The sequence below is a fragment of the Dermacentor silvarum genome, chromosome 10 (assembly GCF_013339745.2).
Source record: "Dermacentor silvarum isolate Dsil-2018 chromosome 10, BIME_Dsil_1.4, whole genome shotgun sequence".
Classification (NCBI taxonomy): Eukaryota; Metazoa; Arthropoda; class Arachnida; order Ixodida; family Ixodidae; genus Dermacentor; species Dermacentor silvarum.
The window spans coordinates 108,679,187-108,705,934 of record NC_051163.1 but is presented as its reverse complement, the minus strand read 5'-3'; the positions used below and the strand labels follow the sequence as shown (position 1 = coordinate 108,705,934).

At 47.5% G+C, this 26,748-nt stretch overlaps 1 protein-coding gene across 1 annotated transcript in view; it reads left to right on the top strand.

Annotated features, from left to right (window-relative positions):
* Positions 1–26,748, top strand: part of LOC119431752 (putative sodium-dependent multivitamin transporter) — a 120,246-nt gene that overhangs the window by 76,163 nt on the left and 17,335 nt on the right. The window contains exons 8-9 of the mRNA XM_049658029.1: positions 2,562–2,648; positions 2,810–3,027. Coding sequence (XP_049513986.1) covers positions 2,562–2,648; positions 2,810–3,027 — 305 coding nt within the window. The remainder of the gene's footprint in view (positions 1–2,561; positions 2,649–2,809; positions 3,028–26,748) is intronic.

Below are 26,748 nucleotides of genomic sequence, written 5' to 3'. Positions count from 1 at the left end.
GCCTATTTTTATTCATGATTAGCGGCTGCGCGAAGTACAAGGACGAAGTGAGACGAAAATCCCGGCGTTGAAATGCCAAATGGAAGTTTAGTGAAAAAGGAAAAATATAAAACAAATGTACGCATTGCTCATCACGTGATTTTCAAACAAAACATCAGCGAGAGGGGGCGGAATATCAACCGCCTCCCCCAGATTCTCATATTTAGTCAGTCAAATTATTTACAGAACAGCGGCACGTGAACTACGCATAGCTATGATTAGTAAAAAGGCTCGTACGTTCAACCCACAACAAACAGCGAAACTACACACTAGAGTAACAATAAATATGGCTCACTAACACAAGTGGAACCGTTATTTTTGATGTAGAAGGCCTCCATAGTTTTCTTTATCACTTTATCTCGGTGCTTAAACAGAATACTTTGTACTTTCAAAAAGTTGTTTGCAACCGTAATCACGGTAATGAACTGGCAAATGCGAGTATGCAAATGCGTTCAGAGAGCTTTTAAGCTCCCTTAATCTGACGCTTAGGCAAGAACCTGTTTGTCCGATATAGATTAAACCGCAAACAAAAGGACTTGAGTACACGACGTTATATTTTGAGTGATCACGTTACGTTCTTGGTCGGAGAGCCTACCTCTCCCGTTTGCCGTCGTCACCGCTTCCACTTGTTCATCAACCATGCTTGTCTTCTGCGTATTCATCTTCAACCCCACTCACGGAAGTATATCTTAATATGTCTGCCATATATTTACTTAAATTCATCAAGTGTCGAAATTGACGCACAAGAGGAAAGTGAGGTATATTCGAAGTTATAACGTTGGACATATTAAGGAAGCAGTAAAAAAAAAAGCCAGCGCGAAGGAAACTTGGTTTAGGACAAGGCAATTGGTATGTAGTGAAAGATAAACAGGATAATGTAATCAATGTCGATGATATAGTAAAAGTATCAGAAGAATTCTATACTGACCTGTGTGATACCCAGAGCAGCCACGCAATGATCATAGGAAGTGGTGTTGAACAGGACAATGAGACTCAATTTATTACTAGGAATGAAGTTAGAAAAGCCTTGCAAGACATGTCGGGGGGAAAAGCGGCGAAAAAGATGGAATAGCAGTTGATTTAATTGAAGATGAAGAATACAGTATGCTTGAAAAGCTTGAGGCGCTTTATGCGCAATGCCTCGCCACTTCAGATGTACCGGAGTGCTGGAGGAATATCAACATTATACTAATGCCGAGGAAGAGAGAGGTTAAATAATAGAATTATTCGCTCCCCAATAGCTTGCTTTCAGTATTGTAAATAAATAAAATATTCACCAGGCGAATTTCCAATAGAATCAGTGCAATACTTGCCTTCAATCAACCAAAAGAACAGGCTGACTTCTGGAAATGAGGTTTACAACGGCTCGTGCCCATGTCGTCAATCATGTAATTGAGAAATCTGTGGAGTTGAATGAAGCACTGTATATGGCTTTCGTAGATTGTGAGAAGAGATTTGATTCAATAGTGATATCAGCAGTCATGAAGGCATTGCGTAATCAAAGAGTGCAGGGGGCCTACGTGGATACCTTGGAAACTGTCTACAATTCCACAGATCTCTTGCCTCTCCACAAGAAAAGTAGAACATTACCTACCAAGAAAGGGGTCAAGCAAGGAGACACAGCCTCTCCAATTCTATTCACTGCGTGCTTAGGAGAAGTATTCAAGCTCTTAGACTGGGAAGGCTTAGGAGTGATGATCAACGGCGAATATCTCAGCAACCTTTGGTTTGCAGATGACATTGTCCTATTGAGCAACAATGAGGACGAATTGCAAGAAATGATTGAGGACGCTTAATTGAGAAAGTGTGAGTGCGGTTGAAGATGAATACGCAGAAGACAAAGATAATGTTCAATAGCCTGGCAAGGGAAGAAGAATTCAAGCTTGCGAGTCAGCCTTTAGAGTCTATAAAGGAGTATGTTTATCTATGTCAATTACTCACAGGGGACCCTGATCATGAGAAGGAAATTTACAGAAGAATAAAATTGGGTTGGAGTGCATACGGCAGAAATTGCCAAATCCTGACTGGGAGCTTACCACTGTCGTTGAAAAGATAAGTGCACAATCATTGCATTCTGCCTGTGCTAACTTAAGGGGAAGAAACTTCGAGGTTAACAAAGTGCACTGAACAATGCATGGTTTCAAAGGACATAGAAAGAAGAAGTAATCCAGTACTGACTAGGAAACAAACTTTATTAGGTAACAATATTAAAAGAATAAGAGCATGTGCCTCAGCAAACAATTTGTTGGCTGTCATGTTCAAAAAGATGGCTGACGTTTAATGCCACAGTGAAATTATGTTTTATTGGCTTGATTGTAGGGCATATACATGCGTTCTCCCACCCTGACGCATTGTGGCGTTATCACTATCTATGAATATCGGACACATTCTATTTATTCATTCCATCGAATTAATTTTGTGAGAAAAATGTGTATCATGCCATGATTGTTTAAAAACAGAGGACGTGATCGCCTACTTGGTTGCCAGATGTGATGATTGGAAATTATGGACCACCTTTGCAGATCCTCATGTCATTGTACAGTGGGGCTTCCGGACCATTTGCAGGTATGGTTATTGCAGCCGTTTGCCTCCCATGGACCAACACTAAAGTAAGTCCATTTCTGTTTTACATTTATGTTATATTTTTCAGCATACAAGCATATAAATTTACTGGAAAGAAACGAAGGCGTAAGCTGCAGGTTGTGAACCAGCTTGTTATTTCTGCGTTGAGGTCCTCATAGAATTTGAGCCTTCGCGAAATTCCTTGCAGGGCACGGCAGTAGCCACGTCACTCGTCTTTCTGCTCGAAATATGGCAAACCATTGGCCGAACGCTGTCAGGACTGGAACCACCGAGGATGAATACGACGTTGGAACGCTGCACCAACAATGTCACAACAGCTTTGTCGGGGTTCCAGTTTGGTAACAAGTCTGAATCGCAAGCGACCACCAGCAATTTCATCGCTCAGCGCGGGCCATATGCAGGCAGGTCAGCGGATTGTTGTATAAAAGGCAAAACTCTGGTATTCGACACTTTTTATGCATCAAGACATTGTACAGTTGAAACAAAACTCTGTCTCATCAGAACACTCGATAAGCAGAGTTATTACCCGAGATCGATGCAGCAGAAACTTAGCAGAGGTCTTACAGCACAAAAAACTTGCATCTACTTTCTTGTGGTATTTATTATCTAGCAATCCCCTCTTTAGTTATGCAGCCCTTAATTCGTCGCATGTGCAGCAAATTGTATTGTGGTGAGTAGAAAGGCATCATGCTTCAGGCCTGTACTCCCCCCCCCTCCTCATTGTCTAGCGTACTTAAGGGGAAAGAATGGCGCGTCCGTATATCACACAGCTAGCGATCTCATGCCAGGCTATGTCGGCGATATCATCTCAGTGTCATGGCCCTCTGCGGCCTATTTTGTAGCCATGACGTCAGTGCTCAGAAGCACTTCAAAAAACAAATGCTCCCAAAAACTTTTGTTCCGCTCCACATCAGCGTGTATTTCTGTTGGGCAGAAGAAAGAAACTGCGAAGTATACAGCTAAATGATTTATTTATAGTGACATTGCTTCAGTGTAGACAGCGTTTTGAATACCAAAAAATTACGCAATGTTAACTGTTGATTTACCTTCAAACTATTAGGAACTCTGACTCGGAATAAGCTGAATTTTATTAAAAACGCCTTCCTTCTTTGCACTTGCCTATGAAATACAAAGACGGAGAACTTGCACACACGTGGGTTGGAGAAAAGGGGGTTGATACGAAAGGAAGAAGAGATAGAGCGAGCAAAAAAAAACAAAAAAAAACAAGAAGCACTAGAGGCGTTCACTGAGTCCGGTAGATCGCAAAAAGGACAGCAGTGTTTTATCGCTCTTCCGATAAGATATAGACACATGTATACATTGGTGTTTACGTGCGCAGAGTTTTACACTGGCTAAAAGATCACGAAGACGTGAAGGACGCGGACGGACGAAGCGCAAACCACCAACTCTTTATTTTTGTTCCAGAATACGTTAATATACAAAGCGATGAATTCCTTCTTCGTCATATTCTTGCCAGTGCAAAACTCAACGCAACGTAATCATGAACGTGCACCATCTAGCCCGTTTCATCGCTTTAGTTTGGAGGATTGATTTTTCCGGCAGACATTCGCTGTCGATCTTGTTGAGCACATCATTAAATGAGCATCTCTGTGCACAATACCGCGGACACTGGCAAAGAACATGGCTCATGGTTTCCTCTCTGCCGCAGTGGTCAAAGGCTGCGGTGTCGGCTATTCCTATGTGGAAGGCTCAAGCATTGGTGAGCGCCACGCCCAACCATATAATGCATAAGATGGTTGCGTCTCTTCGGTGATATCTTGATGGTACCTGAAGACTTAGTACAAGGCCCAGGGGATACAGTCGCGTATTTCTGACTCTGGGCCCGTTCCACTCAGATAACGTGCGTTGGCTAGCAGATATGCGAAGTTTTCTTGCAGCATCCGTCCTTGAAAGTGGGATTGATAAATATTGGGCTTGTCGGTATGCTAACCGAGCCGCTTCATCCGCATGTTTATTCTTAATAATGCTAAAATGACTGAAAGACGACGTGGTGTCTCTTCTCGGCTATGTGGTGTACCGCTGCTGCATTATCAAATAGCAATTGTTCAAGTGGACTCCGACACAATGCTGACATTGCACTCTTCAGTACAGCCTTCGAGTCACAGAAAACTGACCATTTGCGTGGATGTTAGCCATCAGTGAAGTGCAATAATAAACTGAGGGCGGCTACTTCTGCAGCTGTCGATGTTGTCCTGTAAGATATTGTGAAATTGGTGGTGGTGGCTTTCGCGGGGATGACAAGAGCGACAGTTCAGCTGTTTGGTAGTAGTGAGCTGTCCGTCGGTGTATATGTGTGCGTACTAGCTGTATCTTTCATATAAGAGGAAATGGTAAGGTATTGGGGAGTTGGCGATCACAAGTCTGCTTTTGTCTGGATAGTCATGAGCAGTCATATGTAGTTCGGGTTGAATGAGCCATAAAAGAATGTGAGCAGCTTGCACTAATGGTACAAGGCTGAAGCAAACAGCGGAGCTGGTGATCGGCCTAGCTTCTTTCAGATTTTACTAGGCTGGGTTCAGTTTTGCTAAGCAATGCTAACTGGTGCTAGGCACGGTATTCCGAATCGGCTCGCTGCCGACGCGGCAGATTCTTCCACCACTCGCCGCGGCGTGGCTGGTCGAAACGTGCCGAGCCGCCGCCAGAGGCGCCTGCTACAGTAACGGGACTAGGGTGCCTCGATGCCCAGCGCCGCCGTCCAGGGTGGAGACAACCCCGGCTGGCGCCGCCATATTGAGACACACGAGCTGAGACTCAGCTACGCTTGCGTTCATAAATAGTGTTACTCGCGGCGCACTTCCAAGTGCTTTGCCTTGATGGGGATTTTTTATCGGTATCGCATCCGCACATCTTTATAACCAATAGCCGTTAACTCGTCGAAGGTCCAAGGACGTAAAAGTATGGCGCCGGGAACGTGCCCCAAGTGCCTAATTCAATTACATTTAATATGCCGTGTGTATGTATGAAATACGCACAATTTTTTTTTGCGCTTTGATGCTTGGTATATAAGATTTGCGACCCCCTGTGTGTGGAAGTTTTCCTTTTTCGCTGTTGTATTTTGGTTTACACGTCACGCCTCCTTTACCGTAGCCATCCGCTCGCGGACGGCGGTTAGTTTCCCTTGCGTTGCGCGTGCTCTTCGCGTTCGTTGCAATTATGGACGATATCTACGCGCAATTTTGCTTTTTTGCCCACAAAACTGTGTGCTGACAGGATTAAGCTGGTGTAAAAAGAACTGCGATGTGAAAATAAGGTTTAGTTAGTGCTGTAGAGGAAACATGTACGTAACTTGTCCGTGTCAATCTTGCGTAGTACACACAAGAAACCAAACGATGCACAAGGACATTTACTTATAATGTCTAGTACAATCAATCATGAAAGAGATATGTACATGAAAATTATATGTACTGTGTGGCGCCTGAGTTGAAAGACGGATAAAAAATTCGCAAGGTAGGCTCGACACACAATTCTTCTTCAAGTGAGTGTCCGGATATCCAGCCAGAATACATCAGCTACCATCGAATACGTCGCATCAGCCAAACACATCGATGGCGAGTACAGAACTTTGGTCGTCCCTCGCGTACAAAAACCTAAATGAAACTAAGACAGTCAAATACAGATTAGCAAAGGCATGATGATGTACGGCTGTTGACTTTACAGACGGCGCCCATGTGCTCGCCAGTGTTTCTAAGTACAAGTAAAACAACAGAGTGAAGTTGCTTGTAAATACAGAGAACCCATTACAGTGATTTTCGCAGAAGTAATGCTGTATTTCTGCGCCGTCGCGGCGGCTCGAGCTTAATCTCCCCGGTGACGTCACAGTACCCACTACACGGCCAAGCTACGAGCCCGACGCGTCCGCACTCGCCGTGGCGTGGCTGGTCGAAACATGCTGAGCCGCCACCAGAGGTGCCTGCTGCAGTAACGGACACCGCGCGCGTTCGGTGCGAACGCGGGGAAACGGGGAAACGCGGACCGCGTCGGCAGGCGCTTTGCACGTTACCTCGTTCGTGCTGCTACAATTTCTTTCTCTCTCTCTCTCTCTCTCTCTCGCTCACTCTCATTTTGTCTTTCTCCTGACCATAGCGCGCACCACGCGCATGCTCTCCTTTCCTTTCCTTAACGTCCCATGTCAAGCAAGGCAACATGTGCACGGCACGGAGCGAAGGCGAAGCACACAGCGCTCCGCGAGGTGGTTGCTAGGCAACGTGCACTGACGTCATCGCCAGGAGCAGTTCTTGTTCGCAATACTCAGCGCAAGCAAGATCTTAAACAGCTTCGCTGTTAAAAAGGGGTCAGAAAGTTTTGCTGTAGGAATGAAGCCAGATGGTACGTAATGACTCATTCTCAGCTGATGCAGTTTTGCAGAACGAGGTACCTGATCTCTTAGCGGATAGAGACGCTGTGTCGAGGTGTTCGTGCAAGATGGTTTATGCATTTACTTAGAGCTTCAACTTTAATGTGCGTAGTGATGAGGTAATTTCGAGCGATTGCGATAGTTTCCGCTGCTGATGCACTTCCTGGAAGGGCTTGACAAATACGAAAACCTGAGCCTGAATACCTTGCAATATATGCAGGGTTCCTTCGTTTTTGTCTCTTAATAACTCGATACTGTACTAGTATTCCTTGTCTTGCCAACTGCTCTCAATGTCGCTGCCAATGTATTGGTATTTATTGAAGCAGTTTTGGTTCTACACTTTACAGGATATTGTTAGGGCCCAGACGTTTACGTGTATGTCGTATAAATTCTGAGATAAAATAAATTTCAAGCTACAACAAAAGCTGTGGCATCACACTATCGTCATAAGTGCTGGCGAGAACGCGAGAACGCAAAATTCAAGACAGGATGATCTGCCATGTTTTGCTCTCCTCGTGCGTCATTCTTGAGCGGCATCGTTGTACGCCTACCGAATCCAGAAAGATATCAGAAGTAGTGTATTGGTTTCTTATAATTTAGAATTTATTGTAGTCCACACAACTGACATGTGAGGTGGAAGTACGTGACAGCATTTTGATATGATAATAAGCACGTCTTGCTCTTTTTGAGCTGTAAATGCCGCGAATTAGCACCACTCTTCGGGTTCTTTAGTGCACCACTTGTTGACTAGGTTCTAAAAATGCGCTCATCTTGGGGCCTTCAAAAGGATCTCGTGAGCAAGTGAACCAACAAAAGAGCAGCCCAATGTAACTAAACTATCTCTTACACTGGCAGTACGAGGCTTCCTAAGGTGTGTTCGAAATGGAACCCCGATATTGGTGGATTGCACCGAGAGCACTAACTTACGGGTCCAGTTAAGAGTACAAAGAATCTTTGGTGTTTGCTGAATTTTTTGCTGGTGTTTAGGCAATATAGCGTGACTGATGAAACCGAACTTGCGATTCTTTCTTTGCAGCAGCGAGCCGGACGTCTTCCTCCTGTATCGCCTGTCCTCGTACTGGAGTTCGTTCATTGCCCTCCTAGCCACAGTGTTACTGAGCCTCGTGCTAAGCCTCATAATTGGTGAGAACCATGTCACCGCGCCCTCTTTGGCTTTGCCGGTCCTGTCACTAAATTATCCGGCACAACCTAATTTCCTAATGTTGCCCACGTATCATATGTTGCACAGCACGAAGAAATTGCTCTTCCTAAAATATTGCAAGAGCCCCCCCCACTCGAGTTGCCTAAGTATGCGTAAGCGTAGCCCCAAATTTAAGTTGTCCCACCCCCAAACTTGAGTTGGCGCACCTCCAAAGTCCAAGTTGGCTGACCCTCAAATTTAAGGTGTCCCGCCCATAAATTTCCAGTTTGCCCACCCCAAAATTTGGGTGGCCCACCTCCAAAATCAAGTTGACCCACACCCGAATTTTTGTTGGCCTACCGTCAAACTTTTGGTTGGCCCCCTTGCAAATTTCTAGTTGGCCCACCGCCAAATTATACTTTCACCCACCCCTAAGTTTCAGTTGGCCCACCTCCAAATTTCAAGTATGCTGGACCTTAATTTTCAAGTTGACCTACCCAGAAAACTCAGTTAGCCCACCCCTTGCATTTCCTCAGCTTCCCCATGCATTTTCTATGGAGCCGCATGTATCGCTACAGGTATCCTCTGTGATGAATTTGTTGTTTAAATTCTTCCTTATTGCTTTAAAGCTACCAATTATCTGCATTTACACTATTATAACTAGAGACCGGATTTGAGGCAAATGCCTTTTTTGTTCCTTGCACTCCTATCACCCCATTTTTATATGTGAGTATGATTAGAGGTTAAGGAGGACCTTTATAGTGTTTTATAGTGCTCATAAATGCCTATTTTGGTGTTTGTGCCTAAATGCCTATGAACGCCTATAAATGCCTATTATAAATATCGGCGCCTACATGAACACAATTTAGCCTCAAGATTCGCTTGCGAGTGCAGTTAGAGATCGTTATTCCTGTAACCGGGCAACATTGTTCGGAACTCTACGGGGTTCAACGTAGTCCTCTAGTTCAACCAACTTCCGGAAACAACCGTTAGCAGCAGTGAAGCGGGACGCACCGGCCAGTATACGCCGCCGCTCTGACTGTATCGGCATCAAAGTGCCGAAGTGAAACGCCGGGACAGCAATAGAAGAGTGAAGCACGTTGTTTATTGAATGCGGTTATTATACTACTGCAAGGAGAGGGAAAAGATAGGTGTGTTCGTTGATAAAGACATGGGTGTTGGTTTGGCTTCCATCATTGATAACTTGTGCGCAAGCAGCAGCGCGTACACATGTGCGGATACGATACATCTTCCTTCCTCAAAGAATATTGATAGAAGCTGGTTCACTGCGTGCTTATTTGTTTGAAGTTAGCGTCGCACGCTAGCCGCTGGGGTGGTCTTGGCTGTCGCTGGGACCTCCTAAGTGCCAAGGGTGGCGGGCTTGTTCTGTTGCTCCTTCTGTGCGACCGGCTTCTGATGACCTCGTTGAGGAAACTTGCTCGTCGTCTGGTTCGTCGTCAGTGTGACTGAATGAGACCTCTGGACTAGGGTTTTCCTTTGTTGCGAGAAGATGGCGTCTATTTCGCCGTATTGTCTTCTTGTTCTCCGTTCGAACGAAGAAGGACCGTGGACATGCCGGTGCAATTACGGTGGCTTTCAGTGACCATGATTTTGCCTTCACACGCACGACGTTGTCACGTTCGAGGGGCGGCAGTAGTCGATGGTTTCGAATGGTCTGGCTGTGTTTCTTCACTTGAATGACCGGATGATGCGTGAAGTCTGGGAGCAAGGTGCGTAAATGTCTTCCCTGGAGCATCTCGCCTGGAGATCGCCCGTCTTCCAAAAGGCTTGCTCTATAATTTAACAGACCTAGCCAGAAACCTTCGTTGGCTTCTGTGGTCTTTTTAAGGATCCTTTTCACAACCTGTACACCTTTCTCCGCTAATCCGTTTGAGCACAGATATCGCGGACTTGAAGTCACGTGCTCGAAGTCGTACCGTGCAGCAAACTGGGCAAACTCATGACTGGCAAACTGCGGCCCGTTGTCGGTGCATAACTGCGACGGGATGCCATATGTTGCAAACACGGCACGGAGTGCATCGACGACAGAAGTTGTCGACAGGTCACGAAGCTCGTCCACATCTGGAAAATTAAACGTTGCATCATAAACACAAAAATAGTGCTTCCCGCCATACTCAAAAATATCAGCTCCAACGCGGTACCACCCTTGTGTAGGTGTCTTCACTTGTGCGCAAGCAGAAGCACGCACAGACGTGCGGATAGGTTACATCTTCCTTCCTCATCTTCTGGTGATCTTCTGGTCCACGTATGTGGGCGTGGGTTCGCATCCCATTTCTGACACCATGTATCGGCATCTAAGTGCCGAAGTGAAACGCTGGGACAGCAATATAAGAGTGAACCACGTTGTTTATTGATTGCGGTTAATGTACTACTGCAGGGAGAGGTAAAAGAGGGTGTGTTCGTTGACAAAGACATGGGTGTTAGTTTGGCTTCGATCATTGATAACTTGTGCGCAAGCAGAAACGCGCAAACACGTGCGGATACGATATACTGACGTGGCACGAGCGGTTGGCGAATGTGAAACTGCGGACGGCCATCAGGAGAAAGGAAGGTGAAGAGCAAACGAAGAAATAAAAATCTGATGCGCACGCGGCTTTTGTTTTGTTTGGAATTTACTTTGTAAGGTGTTCACCGCCATCGAGCGTTCCTTCTCAGCGTACAAGATGCCAAGTGACAAGAGGCACAATTTCGAATCGAAAAATTTGTAGGTGGTGGTAGTTTGCTATTGTTTCCACAATCTTCACAGTGATTCTTAGACTACGTTTCGCGTGCTCTATACGAACAGATTTGTTCAAACATGTGCAGTTCAAATGGGTGCAAGTGCATTTGGCAGTGTTGGGACGTGTTGCCTGTACAATTGGGATAATGTCATTGTATATGAGAAAATTGCCAGAGTTGTACCTAAGAGTCCTAATGTAAGACCATGTTAATTTCTTAATAAATCGTAGTCTCTCTTGCATTTATTATTTGTCTGTTTTTGTGTATCTTAATTTATTTGCGTATAGGCAGACATAAAGTAACGCTTTTTTTAACCAGTAGTCGCAGCTTTCAAGTATTCTTTTTCATGCCTGTTTCACTATATATAAGACGCTCGAATACAGTGGCCATTGAACATGAATATGAGCAGTGTGCTTGTTGAATTAAGCCAGTTGATCGTCATTAGTCCAGCAGTTTTATAGGACAATTGCACGGCTAAGTTCAACTGTTGGCGCATTTGTGTCATAATAAACCATAACAATTATTGTTTCCCTGTCGTAGATACAGGTCGCGCACGTCTTTATTTGAAATTATATGCATTTATGTAAAAATGTATTATGCCTATATTTACGACGTTGGAGGCCTAAAACATTGTTTTGCCTGCCTATTTTTCGGCGCCTGAAACGCGCTTTTTAATGTCTAAAGATCCGGCCTCTAATTATAACGATTAAGTGTCGTAACTTCGAAAATGACGCGTTTTTGTACCGACTACAAGAAATTACACTTTTCGCGCGACGGGGCTGGGGTACTCGCCAAAGAATGCTTACGCATTAATAAAAACTGAGCGCACGCTTAAGCTTCGCTTTAAAGAGTAGTACGCGATAGCATTCAAAGATGCATGACTGCTTCTCACGCTTCCCGGCAACTGGAGCTTATTGAACCGTAATGTTTACTGGAAAACGCTCGCGGTGACCGCTATCATGAAGGCGAGCGTTCTGGTCGAAACGCCACCTCTAGCGTGGGCCGATCCCAGAGGTTGGGCCCAGCTGCACCTAAAAAAAGTACATTACGCTCAGGTTTTTGTTATTGTTTCACAATTTTAATATTTCAGTCTGAGTAGATTTAACGCAAAATGCATACGCTGTCGCTGTTTTGTGTCATGACATTTGTTTGTCGGCTGTTATTCTCAAAATTGCAGGTGTAAAGGGGCGTACTGAACAGTTCAGATGGTAGCGTCTGTTCGCAATCGAAAAGGCAGGTGACGCAGAGCAGGAACAGCTGGTTGCACGAACGGCTCCCACTCGTGCTAAGCACTGGCGATCCGGCTGGCCTACTGGTTGCACTGCAGGCATTGAACAGTCGATCTGGCTGGCCTTGTCCGTGTGCTCTTCTTCTTCATTACAATTACCCCCGGTGCAAAAGCGGAGCCATCCTGGCGACTTACGACGTGGAGACGAGCGGTTCTTAAATGGTTTCAGGCGGTGAACGTGGACAATATCCCGTCCACGGCGGCGCTTGTCGGATGTCGGTGTAAGCGGCTCTATGACATAGTTGACCGGAGAGGTGCGTTCGACGATGCGGTATGGTCCATCATACTTCGAGAGAAGTTTTGTCGAAAGTCCAGGCGTAGGTATAAGGCACGGACAACAAGACAAGTGTGCCGGGAGCGAAGTTCGGATTCGTAGCGTCGCCATCGCGGTTGTCTTTTTGTCGTTGTTGGTCGTCGGAGGTGAAATGACGGGCTAATTGACGGCATTCCTCGGCGTATCGGGCGACGGCTGATACGGGAGCACACTCTGACGCGTCTGGTGTATAAGGCAAAACCGTATCGATGGTATGGGAAGGATCGCGACCGTAGAGGAGGAAGTACGGGGAAAATCCCGTAGTACTTTGGGTAGCCGTATTGTATGCGTACGTGACAAATGGGAGGATGATGTCCCAGTTTGTATGCTCCGATGAAACGTACATGGCGAGCATATCACCAAGGGTTCGATTGAAGCGCTCCGTAAGCCCGTTAGTTTGAGGATGGTACGCCGTAGTGGTCCGGTGAACTATGCGGCATTGAGCAAGCAGAGCTTCAACCACCTGCGACAAAAACACGCGGCCTCTATCGCTCAGCAGTTCCCGAGGCGGGCCATGACGAAGAATGAAACGATGGAGCAGAAAGGATGCAACGTCACTGGCGGTTGCTGCAGGTAGAGCGGCGGTTTCGGCATAGCGTGTAAGGTGATCAACCGCTACAATAATCCATCGTTTGCCAGCAGGTGTTAGCGGTAGCGGCCCGTACAGGTCAATTCCCACACGGTCGAAGGCACGAGCAGGGCACGGAAGCGGCTGTAATAAACCGTGGGCCGGATGAGGCGGAGATTTGCGGCGTTGGCATTGCGGGCACGAGCGGACAAACTTTTGGACAAAAGTAAACATTCCTCGCCAGTAGTAACGTTGCCGCAAGCGCTCATACGTCTTCAAAACGCCGGCGTGTGCACATTGTGGGTCATTATGGAAAGACGCGCACATGTCGGAACGCAAAGACCTGGGGATAACTAGGAGCCACTTGCGACCATCGGGCTGGTAGTTGCGTCGATACAAGAGGTTATCCCGGACAGCAAAATGGGCAGCCTGGCGACGCAGGGAGCGGGAGATGGGAGATGCTGGCGAGCCAGAAAGGAGATCCAAAAGAGAGGCCACCCAAGGATCCTTGCGCTGTTCTGATGCGAAGGTGTCGATGTCGACCGACGACACCGTCTCAGAGGTGGAGTGGGAGGCAGTGTCGGCTGGCAGCGGAGAGCGGGACAGAGCGTCAGCGTCAGTGTGCTTGCGGCCTGAGCGGTAGATGACGTGTATGTCGTATTCTTGAATGCGAAGAGCCCAGCGGGCAAGGCGTCCAGACGGGTCTTTTAAAGAGGATAACCAACAAAGGGCGTGATGGTCAGTAACCACATTGAAAGGTCTGCCGTATAAATAAGGGCGAAACTTCCCGAGTGCCCAAACGATGGCCAGGCATTCTTTTTCTGTGACGCTGTAATTGCGTTCCGCTTTGGTCAGCGCACGACTGGCGTAAGCAACGACGTACTCGGAGTAGCCAGGCTTGCGCTGCGCAAGGACAGCACCAAGGCCAATACCACTGGCATCGGTATGCACTTCAGTTGGGGCGGTGGGGTCGTAGTGTCGCAGTATAGGCGGAGACGTCAGGAGACGGCGTAAGGTCACGAACGCGGTGTCGCATGCAGGAGACCAGGAGGATAGGTCGTTGGCGCCACTTAAGAGTTGTGTCAGAGGTGATATAATCGAGGCAAAATTGCGAACAAAGCGTCGGAAGTAAGAACAGAGGCCGATGAAGGCGCGGAGTTCTTTGAGTGTCTTAGGTTTAGGAAACTCTGCCACAGCGCGAAGTTTTGATGGGTCGGGGCAAATGCCGTCTTGGGATACGACGTGACCTAGAATCATGAGCTTCCGCGCGGCGAACTGGCACTTTTTCAAGTTCAGTTGCAGGCCTGCGTTGGTCAAGGACATCAACACTTGCCTAAGGCGGAGAAGATGCGTGCTGAAATCAGGGGCGAACACAACGATGTCGTCGAGGTAGCATAAACACGTGCTCCATTTTAGGCCGCGCAATATATTGTCCATCATTCGCTCAAACGTAGCAGGCGCATTGCATAGGCCAAATGGCATCACATTAAATTCGTATAAACCATCTGGAGTAATGAATGCGGTTTTAGGGCGATCAACTGCTGACATCGGGACCTGCCAGTAGCCCGAGCGTAAATCCAACGAAGAGAAGAATTCAGCGCCTTGCAAGCTGTCCAGAGCGTCGTCAATGCGCGGTAGAGGGTACACGTCTTTTCGCGTTATCTTATTAAGACGGCGATAATCGACGCAGAACCGAATGGAACCGTCTTTTTTTGTGACGAGAACCACCGGTGATGCCCACGCGCTATGGGAAGGTCGAATGACGCCGCGCTGAAGCATGTCGTCGACGTGCTCACTGATCACCTGACGCTCCTTGGCTGAGACGCGGTACGGGCGCTGCCGCAAAGGCGCGTTGGAGCCAGTGTCGATGTGGTGGCTGACGGTTGACGTGCGGCCCAGAGTAGGCTGAGCGACATCAAAAGAAGAACGGAACTGGGCAAGCAGGTGAAGAAGCTGGGAGCGCTGCTCGGAAGTAAGGTCGTCGGCAATGAAAGGTGTGAATAAGTCAGGTGATGGCGGAGCAGAAGTGGAAAGTGCACAGAAGTCAGTGAGCTGTGCATGCGAAGCATCCGGCACGTCGGTAATAAACATGTCATCAAGAGGCTGAACACGGCCAAGTGCTTCGCCGCAAAGAGCCTTCAGGGCTGTAGGAAGGGGATTGCAGACAACGATGGAGCTGAAACCGGCTGAAATGTCAAGCGTGGCGAAAGGGAGGGGAACATCTTTGCGGGTTATGAAGAGTTCCGAAGGAGTGAAGAGGACAGCGCCTTCAGAGACAGCGCCACAAAAGACGGGAACAACGGCAGACGAGTACGGCGGTATGGCGATGTCTTCCCGAAGGACTAGCTTAGCGGGAAGAGAAGTAGGCGTCGACGAGGGGCACGTCACACAGAGGCGATAATTCGACTTCAGCACGCGCACAGTTGATGACAGCGTTATTTCGCGAAAGAAAGTCCCACCCGAGTATCACGTCGTGAGAGCATGACTGCAGAACCACAAACTCCACAATATAGAGAACGCCCTGAATAATAACTCTAGCTGTGCATGCTGCTGAAGGCCGAACTGGCTGGGCGCTTGCTGTGCGAAGAGAAAACCCAGAAAGTGGCGTCGTAACTTTTCGTAAAGCGCGAGAGAGGCGTTCGTTTAGGACAGACACGGCTGCTCCAGTATCAATTAGCGCAACGGTAGAGACGCCGTCAACAGTAAGGTCGACAACGTTCGCAGGCGACAATGGAGGACTTGTACAGATCGATGGCGACGCAGTTCCTGCCTCCTGAACTGCGGCGCTTAGTTTTCCTCTTGCGTGGGTGAAGGGCGCCGACGCATCGGGGACAACGAGCGGCGACGCGGGGAAGGTGAACGACGTGTAAGGACCGGGCGCTCGGCTGGTGGCCTGTTCGACTGCCGACTAAAAGAAGTGTCGTGGAAGGGTTGCACGTCGGCGTAGGGAGGCGACTGCGCAAAGCCATCAGAGTGCAGCATGCGGCGGCGGCAGAGTCGTGCAACATGGCCGGGAATACCGCAGGCATAACATATGGGCCTGTTGTCTTGCGTACGCCAAGGATTAGCAAAGGCAGGAGGAGGTCGATGAACGGGATGATGAACGGGTGGTAGCGGCCGTGGATGTAGCGCAACGAGTGGTTGACGAGGAGGCTGCGCGGCGACGGATGCGTAAGTAAGTGGCGCTGCGACAGGGGACTGCTGATGCTGCATTGGTAGAGCCTCAGCAACTTGCTCTTCAATAACCCGCCGGAGCGTCGGAGCGAGCTGTGTAGGAGGCTGTTGCGGCAGCGGCTGCTGTTGGGGTAGCTCAGCGAAGGGTAGTAGAGAAAGCTGTCGTGCAACTTCCTCCCGCACGAAAGCTTGGATTTGTGTGAGCAGGGGGGAGCGATCAGAGAATACTGTCATGGAAGAGAGGGTCTCGTCAGCCACTGAGGGGCGCCTGGTCAAATCGCGCTGCCTCCTCAACTCGTCGTAGCTTTGGCACAAGTTTATGAGCTCTGCTACGGTACGCGGACTCTTGGCGATCAACATTTGGAAGATGTCATCGGCGATGCCCTTCAAAATGTGTTTCAATTTGTCATTTTCGGGCATAGAAGCATCCACACGTTTGCATAGGTCGAGAACCTCTTCGATATAACAGGTGAATGTTTCACCGGGTTGTTGAGCTCGTTCTCGTAACCTTTGCTCGGCGCGCAACTTGTGGACGGCGGGGCGACCGAACACTTCAGCGAAACTGGTCTTGAACGCGGACCAGGACTGAAAATCGCCTTCGTGATTTTTAAACCACAGGTGAGCCACTCCCGCAAGGTAGAAGATGACGGCATTTAACTTGGCGGTATCGTCCCAACGATTGTGCAAGCTCACCCGTTCGTAGGTAGACAGCCAGTCATTGACGTCTTGCTCATCCGTACCGCTGAAAACCGCGGGATGGCGGAGCGGTAGAGCGCCAGATCAGGCAATGGAGGGTGGCGGCGACGTCGGCTGGGGAGAGTCAGGCATGACGGAAGGCAGAGTCCGAGACCGGAGTTCCAGGGTGTAAATGTTCTTGAAAACCCAGCACCTTCCACCAATTGTAAAGGGGCGTACTGAACAGTTCAGATGGTAGCGTCTGTTCGCAATCGAAAAGGCAGGTGACGCAGAGCAGGAACAGCTGGTTGCACGAACGGCTCCCACTCGTGCTAAGCACTGGCCATCCGGCTGGCCTACTGGTTGCACTGCAGGCATTGAACAGTCGATCTGGCTGGCCTTGTCCGTGTGCTCTTCTTCTTCATTACACAGGGAATAACTTTGTCAAGAATGTAAGACAAGGTATGAGAAACTTTAGTAATAGAATGGTGTGGCTATATAACCCGCATATACCGCATGTCATATAGCAAGGCGAGACATATTCATTTACATAAATATAATTTTCTCTATCGGACACGGCCGCCGACGCCGACACCAGATTTACCGCTACACGGGGCCATCAAAGGGATACTGAAGCACTTTTCAAAAACTGTCAACCAAATATTACAGTTTTTCACCTCCTGAATACGAAAAGTATAGTTTAACAGGCGAGAAGTCACCACTAGTCACTTTAATTGAACAAAAAAATTACGCCATCTTCCCGTAGGGGAACCCGAGTAGTATGCGAAGCAGCCATGGGGTCGACCACGGCGCTGACACTGGCGTTGACGCTGGCGCTGTCCGTGGCACTCATCGCGGCGTTGCGTAGGTAAGGTTTCTGACGCTGCTCGACGAGTAATGGCTGATCTCGTCGAAAACCGCCAAGCCGCCCCCAGAGGCACCGGCAACAGTCACCAACGCCACGCGCGTTCGGTGCGAACACCGATAAAACGCCAACGGCGTCGACCACAGTTCTGCGCGTTGTGGCGCCCCCCAGCGGAGTATGCAGCACCTACCGTCGAGCCTCTAACCTAAGCTGCTTCGCATTATCGCGCGCGGAGCCGCAGGTGTTGCCATTCGTTGCGCAATCCGGAGAGGAGAGGAGCGTCGGAGAGGAGAGGAGGAATGCCGAGAGGAGAGGAGATGAGACACGGAGAGGAGAGGAGGGGAGGAGGATGCGCATGAATGCAGAGAGGAGAGGAGGGGGAGGAGGATGCGCATGGGCATTGCGGGTGTGCACACCGCACGGCGGACGCAGGGAGGGACATAGCCCCGACCATAAGCTGCTTCGCAGCTAAAACAAGCCGCAGCATCTGTGGGAGACGCCGCCGGTCACTTAACGGGCTCTGATGGCAAAGAGGGTGGTGACGTCATCTTAGGTATCGGCGAGGTGCGTGATTTGAATACAGCGCTCACGTCACCCCTGTAGTGACGTCATCCTTGCGCCAGGTCTTTCGCTGCTACGCTCGGGGCGCGAGAGGGGGCAGAGCTTCAACGAAAATATAAACGGCGAGTTCCCCACTGCTACACGCGTAATCGACAAAAGAAGTGTAGCAATAGAATTATGCCATGTCAGCCTTCCAAACCCCCTAAATCTTCCAATTTTAAAACCTCTTCAGCTTCCCTTTAGGGCTATCACGTTAAAATTGCGGGTTTCTTACCAAAGACGAGCCTTCTAAAGCGCGAAAAACGTTTAGCGTTGTGCTTAAGGCGTTTCCGAAAGTTGCGTGAAGATGAGCTCCGTTACTGTCATTGTTGGCGTCGCACCGGCATGCGTATTTATTAGCAGGACCACACAACAGCGACGAATGTGGCGCAATACGATAGATTTGTGCCTAGAGTTCCCACATAAATGCTAGCTCGATAAAAAGTTTCATGCATACAAGAAAGGCGCTCTCGCATAAAAAAATAAGCGTCATAACCACTGCAATTGGCTTCAGGAGAAAGAACCCCTATATTTGCACGAAAATTTTCAACAGTTAGTGGCGCACATCTGCTTTCACTCGGCAATGCGCTGCTACGCAGTCATTTTTAAAGAAAAATCAAATCGACAGTACGACGAAATATTTTGGAATTGGGACGGAACATCATGAAAAGTGAAGGTAACAGCTACAACAAAAGCTTTAGTAATTTATTTATTTTATTTATTTCAACATAGTGCAGCCCCGAAGGGCTATCGCAGGAGTTATGAAACAGAATAGATAGAAAAGCATAACAAAGAGCACTGAACATCAATGATTAGTAATATACAATAAAAATTCATCGAGTGGTAAAGATTTTTCATAACCAGGCAGAGCATTCCACATTCTATAGAACGGACAAAAATCTGTATTCAACCGCATAGGTACAACGGTGAAAAGATTATATTCAACTCATAGTGATGTCTTGTGGTCGTAGGTCTTGCAGGTGCGATGTATTTGCTAAGTAGAGGGAATCGTGGGGAGTTAATTTGAGTATAGCGAAACTTCAAAGATTCGATGTGACGACGGGACACTAAAGAGAAAACGGAAGTTCAACTTTATTGGTAGATTATCCTATCACGATCACATACATACTATTCTTACTGCGAACAGAGGTTTATAAGCGAGAAAATAGCGAAAAAACTGAAGGATAGGTGCTGACGCCCCTTCGAATTTCCCGCGCCACTACATGTTCGTGACGTCGGAGATCAAAAACGCAACCCGGCGGCGATTGGTCGAGAGCGATTTATCGCTGTAATAAAACGCAAAATGAAGTACACCTTAAACGTACATAAACAGCATTTGCCAACTTCTTAAGCCGTTTCAAGCGAGGACGTACAATTTTAGCGCAAAAATAACTAGTACAAAAAAATGACATGGTGCTACATGCGGTCGTCATAGTTTCGTAGTTTCGTTTTTGTTCCATGCATCATCGTGCGCCTGTTCCACTCTCAGTGTTTGGTTGCGTGTTGCGTGGCTCGAAAAACGTTGACTTCGAGGGAAACAGCCAGAAAATGCCCCGTGTGTGTAGTGTTGAGGGCTGTATAAGCGGCGCAAGGTGCTTCCTCAGGGGCAGCGACAGTGTTGACCCAACTGTGTCCTTTCATGTGGTACCGCGCAATGAGCCCCGGCGTTCGCAATGGCTCAGTGCTCTGCCGATGATAAAACGGCAAAAGAGCCAGAGAAACCGACGGCGATTTCTCGCCCTCGGATTATGTATATAATCCTGCCCTCGGAAAGTATCATGGTGTGCCCCAGAGGCCAGTCCTTTCTCGAGCAGCTGTTCCCTCAATGCGGACCTTTATTAAACCCCCTAACGGTGCCCCTGCAGCAGCAAACTGGCGGCTCGGTGAGTGCTGAATGTCATTAAAAAAAGACACGAAAAAACCATACCGAGTACGCGCGCAACATTCTACGCTTCTTACTTTCGGTACATCGTCGACTAGGCGGACAGGCCGCCTCGCCTTCCGTCGACGAAAACGAGGCTTCGCTTTCCGTCGGCGCGGCCGGCTGCTCACCGCCATCGTACGCGGAAACACCTACCGCTGAGAAGGGAGGATTAGTCCGTGCTCCGTTTCACTGAAGTCGCTCAAATGCAGCCCTGCTTCCCTGGCGAGCTCTTCGTTGCAAGGTTCAGTGTCAGTAACGGTATCCATCGCGGCTACGGAACACCTAAGCAAAAGTCGCAGCGAACGCAAACGCAGCGGCCATGCAACTTATGATGGAGTGAGCGCCTTGGCCGTGTATGCAAGCGGTGACGTATCAAGCCGCCCTTTGATTCGTTGAGAGCAATAAAATCCGTGATGACACTGCTTCAGCGCCGAATCCGCGGTGAGAGAAATTGAGAAAGAGATATTTGGTCTTTGTTTACAAATTTCTCCGCTAATACCTCATATTTTTGCACCCAACAAAAACTGCATTCATTCCTGAAGTTCCCTCCTTTATTCCAGCTGAACTTCCTGTTTGTCTTTAGTGTCCCTTTAATGTCTGCATGACTGTTCTCAGTTATTATCCTGGCTTGGTAAACCACAATGTTCAGAAAGTGCACTCAATGACACATTTTGTTCTTTTACGCCAGTGTGGGGCTGCACGGTTATTTTGGCTCTTTGCTTCAGTGTTGGTATTAGGACTATCACACACAGCCCATGCTAACCTCTCATGATTGTAAGCAGTTAAATCAATAAATACCTAATTCAATAAAATGGTGCTAATGTTCGGAGATCGTTGCATCAACCTGTAATGTTTGGACGCCACCAGAATAGATTAAAATATCAGAATTTAGTCAGACTTAATGTACATTTGGTACCTCATCAGTGCTGGTATATAAAACTGGCGAGATCTGATGCAAGTACATCATCAGGGGCTCCGAATGTTCTAATAAAATGAACAAGAACATATTTTCTAACTTACGTGCCTCTACCCAGTGCTAAATGGTAGAGCAGCCAGAAGTGTTGTACTAGTAGAAAAGACCTAACACTATGCTCACGCATGCTTGCTTATATGTATTCGTAGCGAATCTTGTATCGGTTCTTGCTTTCTAGTGACAACTTTGTGTGCAGTTTTTGTTTGCTATCTATATTGTAATAGTAGAACAGCTGCCTTGACTGTTTTTGCGCGTACGGCCGGTGGTTTTCGCTTATCAATAAAAAAATGCAAATACTGGTGGCGGAAGAACGCCTGTCATCGTCCTCTGATACGTCCTCAACAGGCGCAGATCGAGTGGAGGTGGCCAGAAACGCCCGTCTTTCCAGTCCCCTATTCCTGACGCTGTGGACCCGACTTGGATGGCTTCCAGATTCGACAGTGGTGAGCTTTATTACATAGCCAGTCTATCGCCATAGCACACATAGTACCCCGTCCCCGCCGGCATACTTACGCCAGAGCCTGTCTCAGTACTCAAATAACAAAAGCGAGTACCACATTCACCGACAATTTTCTGCTGCAATGAAACAAAAACTGGAGAAGCGGATCTTCCGGCAGCGTGGTACCACGCCATGTAGTACAGCAGAAAATCTCTAGCCACTTTTTAAAAACGAAGCAGTTCTAGCTAACGGTAAAAAGTGCCACCTGCTGCCAGCCGAACCTCGCCGAGCTATGACGTCACTGCGTTACCTAGCAACCACCTCGCGGAGCGGCGTGTGCCTCGCCTCCTCTCCGTGCCGTGCACATTTTGCCTTCTCATTGGACGTTAAGCATCGGACGATAGCATGCGCGCGGTGCGCGCCGTGCTTGGGAATAGGGAAAGAGAAAATGAGAGCGAGATAAAGAAAAAATAGTAACAGCACCAACGAGGCAACGCGCAGAGCTGCTGCCGACGCCGCCCGTGTTGCCTAGCCGCGCATGCGCCGAAGCAGTAGCGCTGGCGTCACCTCGCGTTGCGTAATAACCACCGGCGGAGGTGCGCGCTCGCTTCGCCCGACACAGACATGGGTCCGCCGAGCACCCATCAGCTGCGCGCTAATGCACATGCGCCATGACGTCATAATGGAGTATCGTCTGCTGCGCGTCACCCGTACACTGTGCATAGCTTTGGCCCAGTGTGCATGCGCTTAGCCTCGGAGTTTGCCATAAAAGGGGCTGCGCCTAGTCGTGTCAACTTTCGCTAGATATCGAGCGGCTAGCCTACAACGCTTCGGCGTCGGAATAGCAACAGCGTTATTGGCATTCTGCCAACCTTGGTTAACCTGCCTGCGTTTGTGTCATGTCAGGAACGCTGTCGCTCGCAGGCGCCGACGCATCCGGCGCTAGTCACGCGAAATGTCGCGAAAGGGAAGGTACCTCCGAAAATGATCGCTCGAGAATACCTTCCCTACATACGTAGTTAAATTACAGCAACTTAAGACCTAGCAGCAACCAAGCAGTAGCAGCCAGTAAAACTTGAGGATCGGCAGTTTCACTGTCATGATAGAGTGCAAACTTGCCCGTTTTTTTATGTCAGTTACCCGCAGATATAAGGGATTTGCTGGTCTTCCACTTGCGTCGGTTTCACATTCACCAAACCGTATAAAAGCGACTAAATAGAGAACCTGACTTCAACACTAAGCATAGTATTGGTTTTGGCTAATTGGTATGTCAAGGTAACAGATTGCTACTGCTCGTAAGAGACAAGTGGTGGGGGGGGGGGGGGGGGGAGAGAAAACGACAGGCCAAGCATGTGTTGTGAGTTACCACTGAGTCAGGTGTTTTATTTTGGTTTAGTCAATATCACTGTAGCGTGTAAAATGTTCACGTTTTATGTCACCCAGCTCAAATGTGTGCGAACGAGAGTGCGCGACTTTTTCTACCAAAACTATAACGCGCATGCTTCGCCTCCATAGCTTACCCTTAACTGCCACAACTGCCACAAAACATTGTCCACTTGTATGTTAACTCTTTTTCAAGAGTTACTGCTTGTGCAATTATTCATTCCACTGTTGAGAGCTTTCAGGGAGTGCGAGAACTATGCTTGCGCCGTAACAGTCCTAGCAGTGTAAGCTTAGAGGGTGTTGTTATGTACATCTCAGAGGGTGTTGTTATGTACATGGAACGAGCCCATGAACGAGTGCCGCAAAAATTGATAAGAACACTTTAAGTGTTTCTGCAGTAGAGCAAGTCGATTGCTTCAGTACCGGTTATGGGTAACACAGAACATGTGTAGTAAATTGTAAAAAGTAAACATCACACGTTTTGTTTGCTTGCCTTACATATTTGTTTGCGTGCCTTACGGACTCCATTCCCAGCTCCGATTTGCCTCTGCGCCTTTTTGGATTTCTTCTTGCCGTGGATGATAGTTTAATGGGGCACGAAATGACTCAATGTACGAAAAGATAATTTGTGTTAGTGATCACCGGCTATTCTTTAGTGAACGTGCTCCCGCTTTGTAAGCAAACGAAGCGACACTGATTTTTTTTAAATTTTGAAGTAATCAGAGTTGGAAAAAACAGGGCGTTCGCAGCCGGGCATGCAAAGGAAACGGAGTGTAACCGAAGAAGCACTGCAATTTCATGGGGCGAGCATCAAATAGATAGAAAGGTCACTCACAAGTGTTTATAAACTCATCGTAGAAAACTGAAGATAATGCTGACGATAGTATTCGAAAGTGGGAAGGACTTAGGGATGCCTTTGTATAAGAGAGTTGATGCGTCGTTTTTGCTTTACTTATACCGTCTGTTTTACTTTGACTTTAACCGAATTTTTCAAAATTGCCTGACGCCTATAGCCAAGATGTTCCCATTGAGCTGAATTAACCAAAGTGCCAGACATTAGTTACACAGAAATTCATTTGCCAATTGACTATTTAACAAAATTTATCTAATAACTTGTCGAACTAATTACTTTCGAGCGCACGATCGAATGCCTGAGTGAAGCCAGTGGTGTGGCATGGCTGCTCCACTTGGAATAAATTTTGACGCTAGCATAAATGTTGAGATAAACGCAGTAAAATTTGCGGTAAATTGTACTGTTGTTTCACTTAATTTTGTAACAGAACGCCTATTATACATTGAAATTCAAAAATTCTGGAGAACTGATGACTTCCGCGGCAAATTTAAAGATGCACATCTGACAACTTGTGTCATCCTCAGAATTCGTGCCAATAAATATGACTTTCAGAGCCACCGGCATCAATTCGTAGATTGGAATGAATAATCATTGTACAATAAATAAATAAATAAATTATACCTGCTAGGATCTCATATTTGCTATCGTTCTTACTGCAAATAATGTCAGCCTGTGAGGGTAAGCTAGCCCGAAAGCTTGCCCGGTTCTACATGTCACCAGTGATTTCAAAAATTTCTGTTAACGATAAAAAAAAGTGTGCCATTATTATGAGATCTCCGTCCTGCAGGTACATTGGCTTCTGTGCAATCATCTACGACAACTCAGTGTGACGACAATCTTTGCTTCTGAGACATACTAAACAAGCTAATTGTGTGCATTGGTTCTTTTTACTAATGTTGTTTTAAAATGAACCATTGTGTTATATTGCGTAAAGCCAGCTACATCAAAGGCAGACTTGGCGCTTCAAAGAATTCAACCAATATAAATTTCTACAACAAATGCGCTAACTCCATATCCATCCTTATTTGATAGTAATACGAAGCTAAATCAGACACACAACAATGATTAATTTTGAGCAGCCTCCCGCATAGGTATAATTTGTATCGTGTACGCGGCACCTAATGATTCCGTTGTTTCCGTCAACCTCAGGCACCCAGCCAACTCGAACGTAACCTCCGTGCATTTCGTTATTTCCTGGGAGGGAACATTGAGTTAAGTGGTTTTTGTTACCAACAATGCTCTCCCAAGGAACAAGTTGCTATCTTATCTAACATAGCCTGAGATGTTTACCCAAAATGATGGAGTAATAAGTCTGAAGCGAAACACACTCCTACACTCCTTGAAATACTATCAGCCCACACTGAACTGCACTCTACAGGGGCTCTCAATATAACTTTTGCATTACGCATCTCATTCGCAGATGCCCATCAACTGCTGCGATGCGAGCTTCAAAGACGGCTGCACTGAAGAACGTCCTGAGATCTTACCGCTCCACTTAGCGCCTGATAACTCTTCTCCGCTTATCAGTGACGACGCACTCAGAATAGCACGAGCGTAGGTCTGTGACTAGGTTGCACATTTGCTGTATTGACTTTCGTACTTGCAGCAGCGCGGTTGTGTCACCCGGAGCATATGACTGGCCAAGCCAGCTGTGGACTCTGTAAAATAGGAGGTATTGAAGCTGGCCGCACTGTAAAACTAAGCTTCAAAAAGCCCTCCCCCCCCCCTCACCTTAAATCATATTAGCCACTGACATTGAGTTGCGCTGCTAACTTAAGCTACGGAAGCGGCAATAAAACGACGCCGGATAATTAGCAGTTTCTAGTAGCTCTATTTCGCTGTATGCAAACCTCATTTGAAATGAAGCGTCCACCATGGAATGCTGACATGCCATCGCGCTACACGCTTCATATATAGGATGGCTCTCACCAGAGAAGCCCTGAGCTACTAACTCGGGGCCGTTTTTAAGGCCAGTCCACTGTAATAAAACGTATGCCACGCAAACAATACTTTACAGAGCAGCGCAAATTGCTAGAACGTTCAATTGGTTCATTAGATGTCGCAAGTAAGCCTGGAATTGTGGCGCGTGTTGTACAGCGGTCAACACACTTCTCTAGAACGCACGACGTGTAGCACAAAATTGTCTGTACGTGCGGTTGCGTTACTAAATTTACAATTTACATGATATCTATGGACCTCGTGGTCCGCTTGAGGTTTGGTGGCTGCTTTGGCCTTCAGGAGTGTGTTCTAGACAAGTGTGCTGACCTATGTACAAGTCGAACATGAACATATGCCTTACTTTTCTTTAAATCGGGCTTCTGACTCATGGATGGGACGTAACGTTGTTCCATTGCGCGTATTGTGCTCTCAATATCTTGTAATCAGGGTTGTGCAAGTACTGCGGTTTCCTGCAGTGTCTTAGTATCGAAATGCGCCCACTTACAGAAAACAAAAAACTCCTGCAAACTGGCCTATACAAACATTAGTGCAAACCACTATGAATGTGCTGCTGCGCTGTTTAAAAGACACCAGGCTGGGTGACAAATTGTGACAAGTTGTGACTCTGACGTAGAATGAATTACGGCGACGTTGACACTGTGTAAAACTATGTAACGCCTTCGCAGATTGTTGGACAGCACCCACAGAAACAGTCCTGTATTGTGTGTGCATTTTTTACAGCGAAGCTGTATATGCCTAGGCTGAAACACTCGTGGTCCGACAAATCATGCGGCGGAAATAAACTTATCGAAAACTCGCGTCTCGTTCACTTGGTATATACCAAAATTGACATGGAAGGGTACGAATGTATGGCTAAC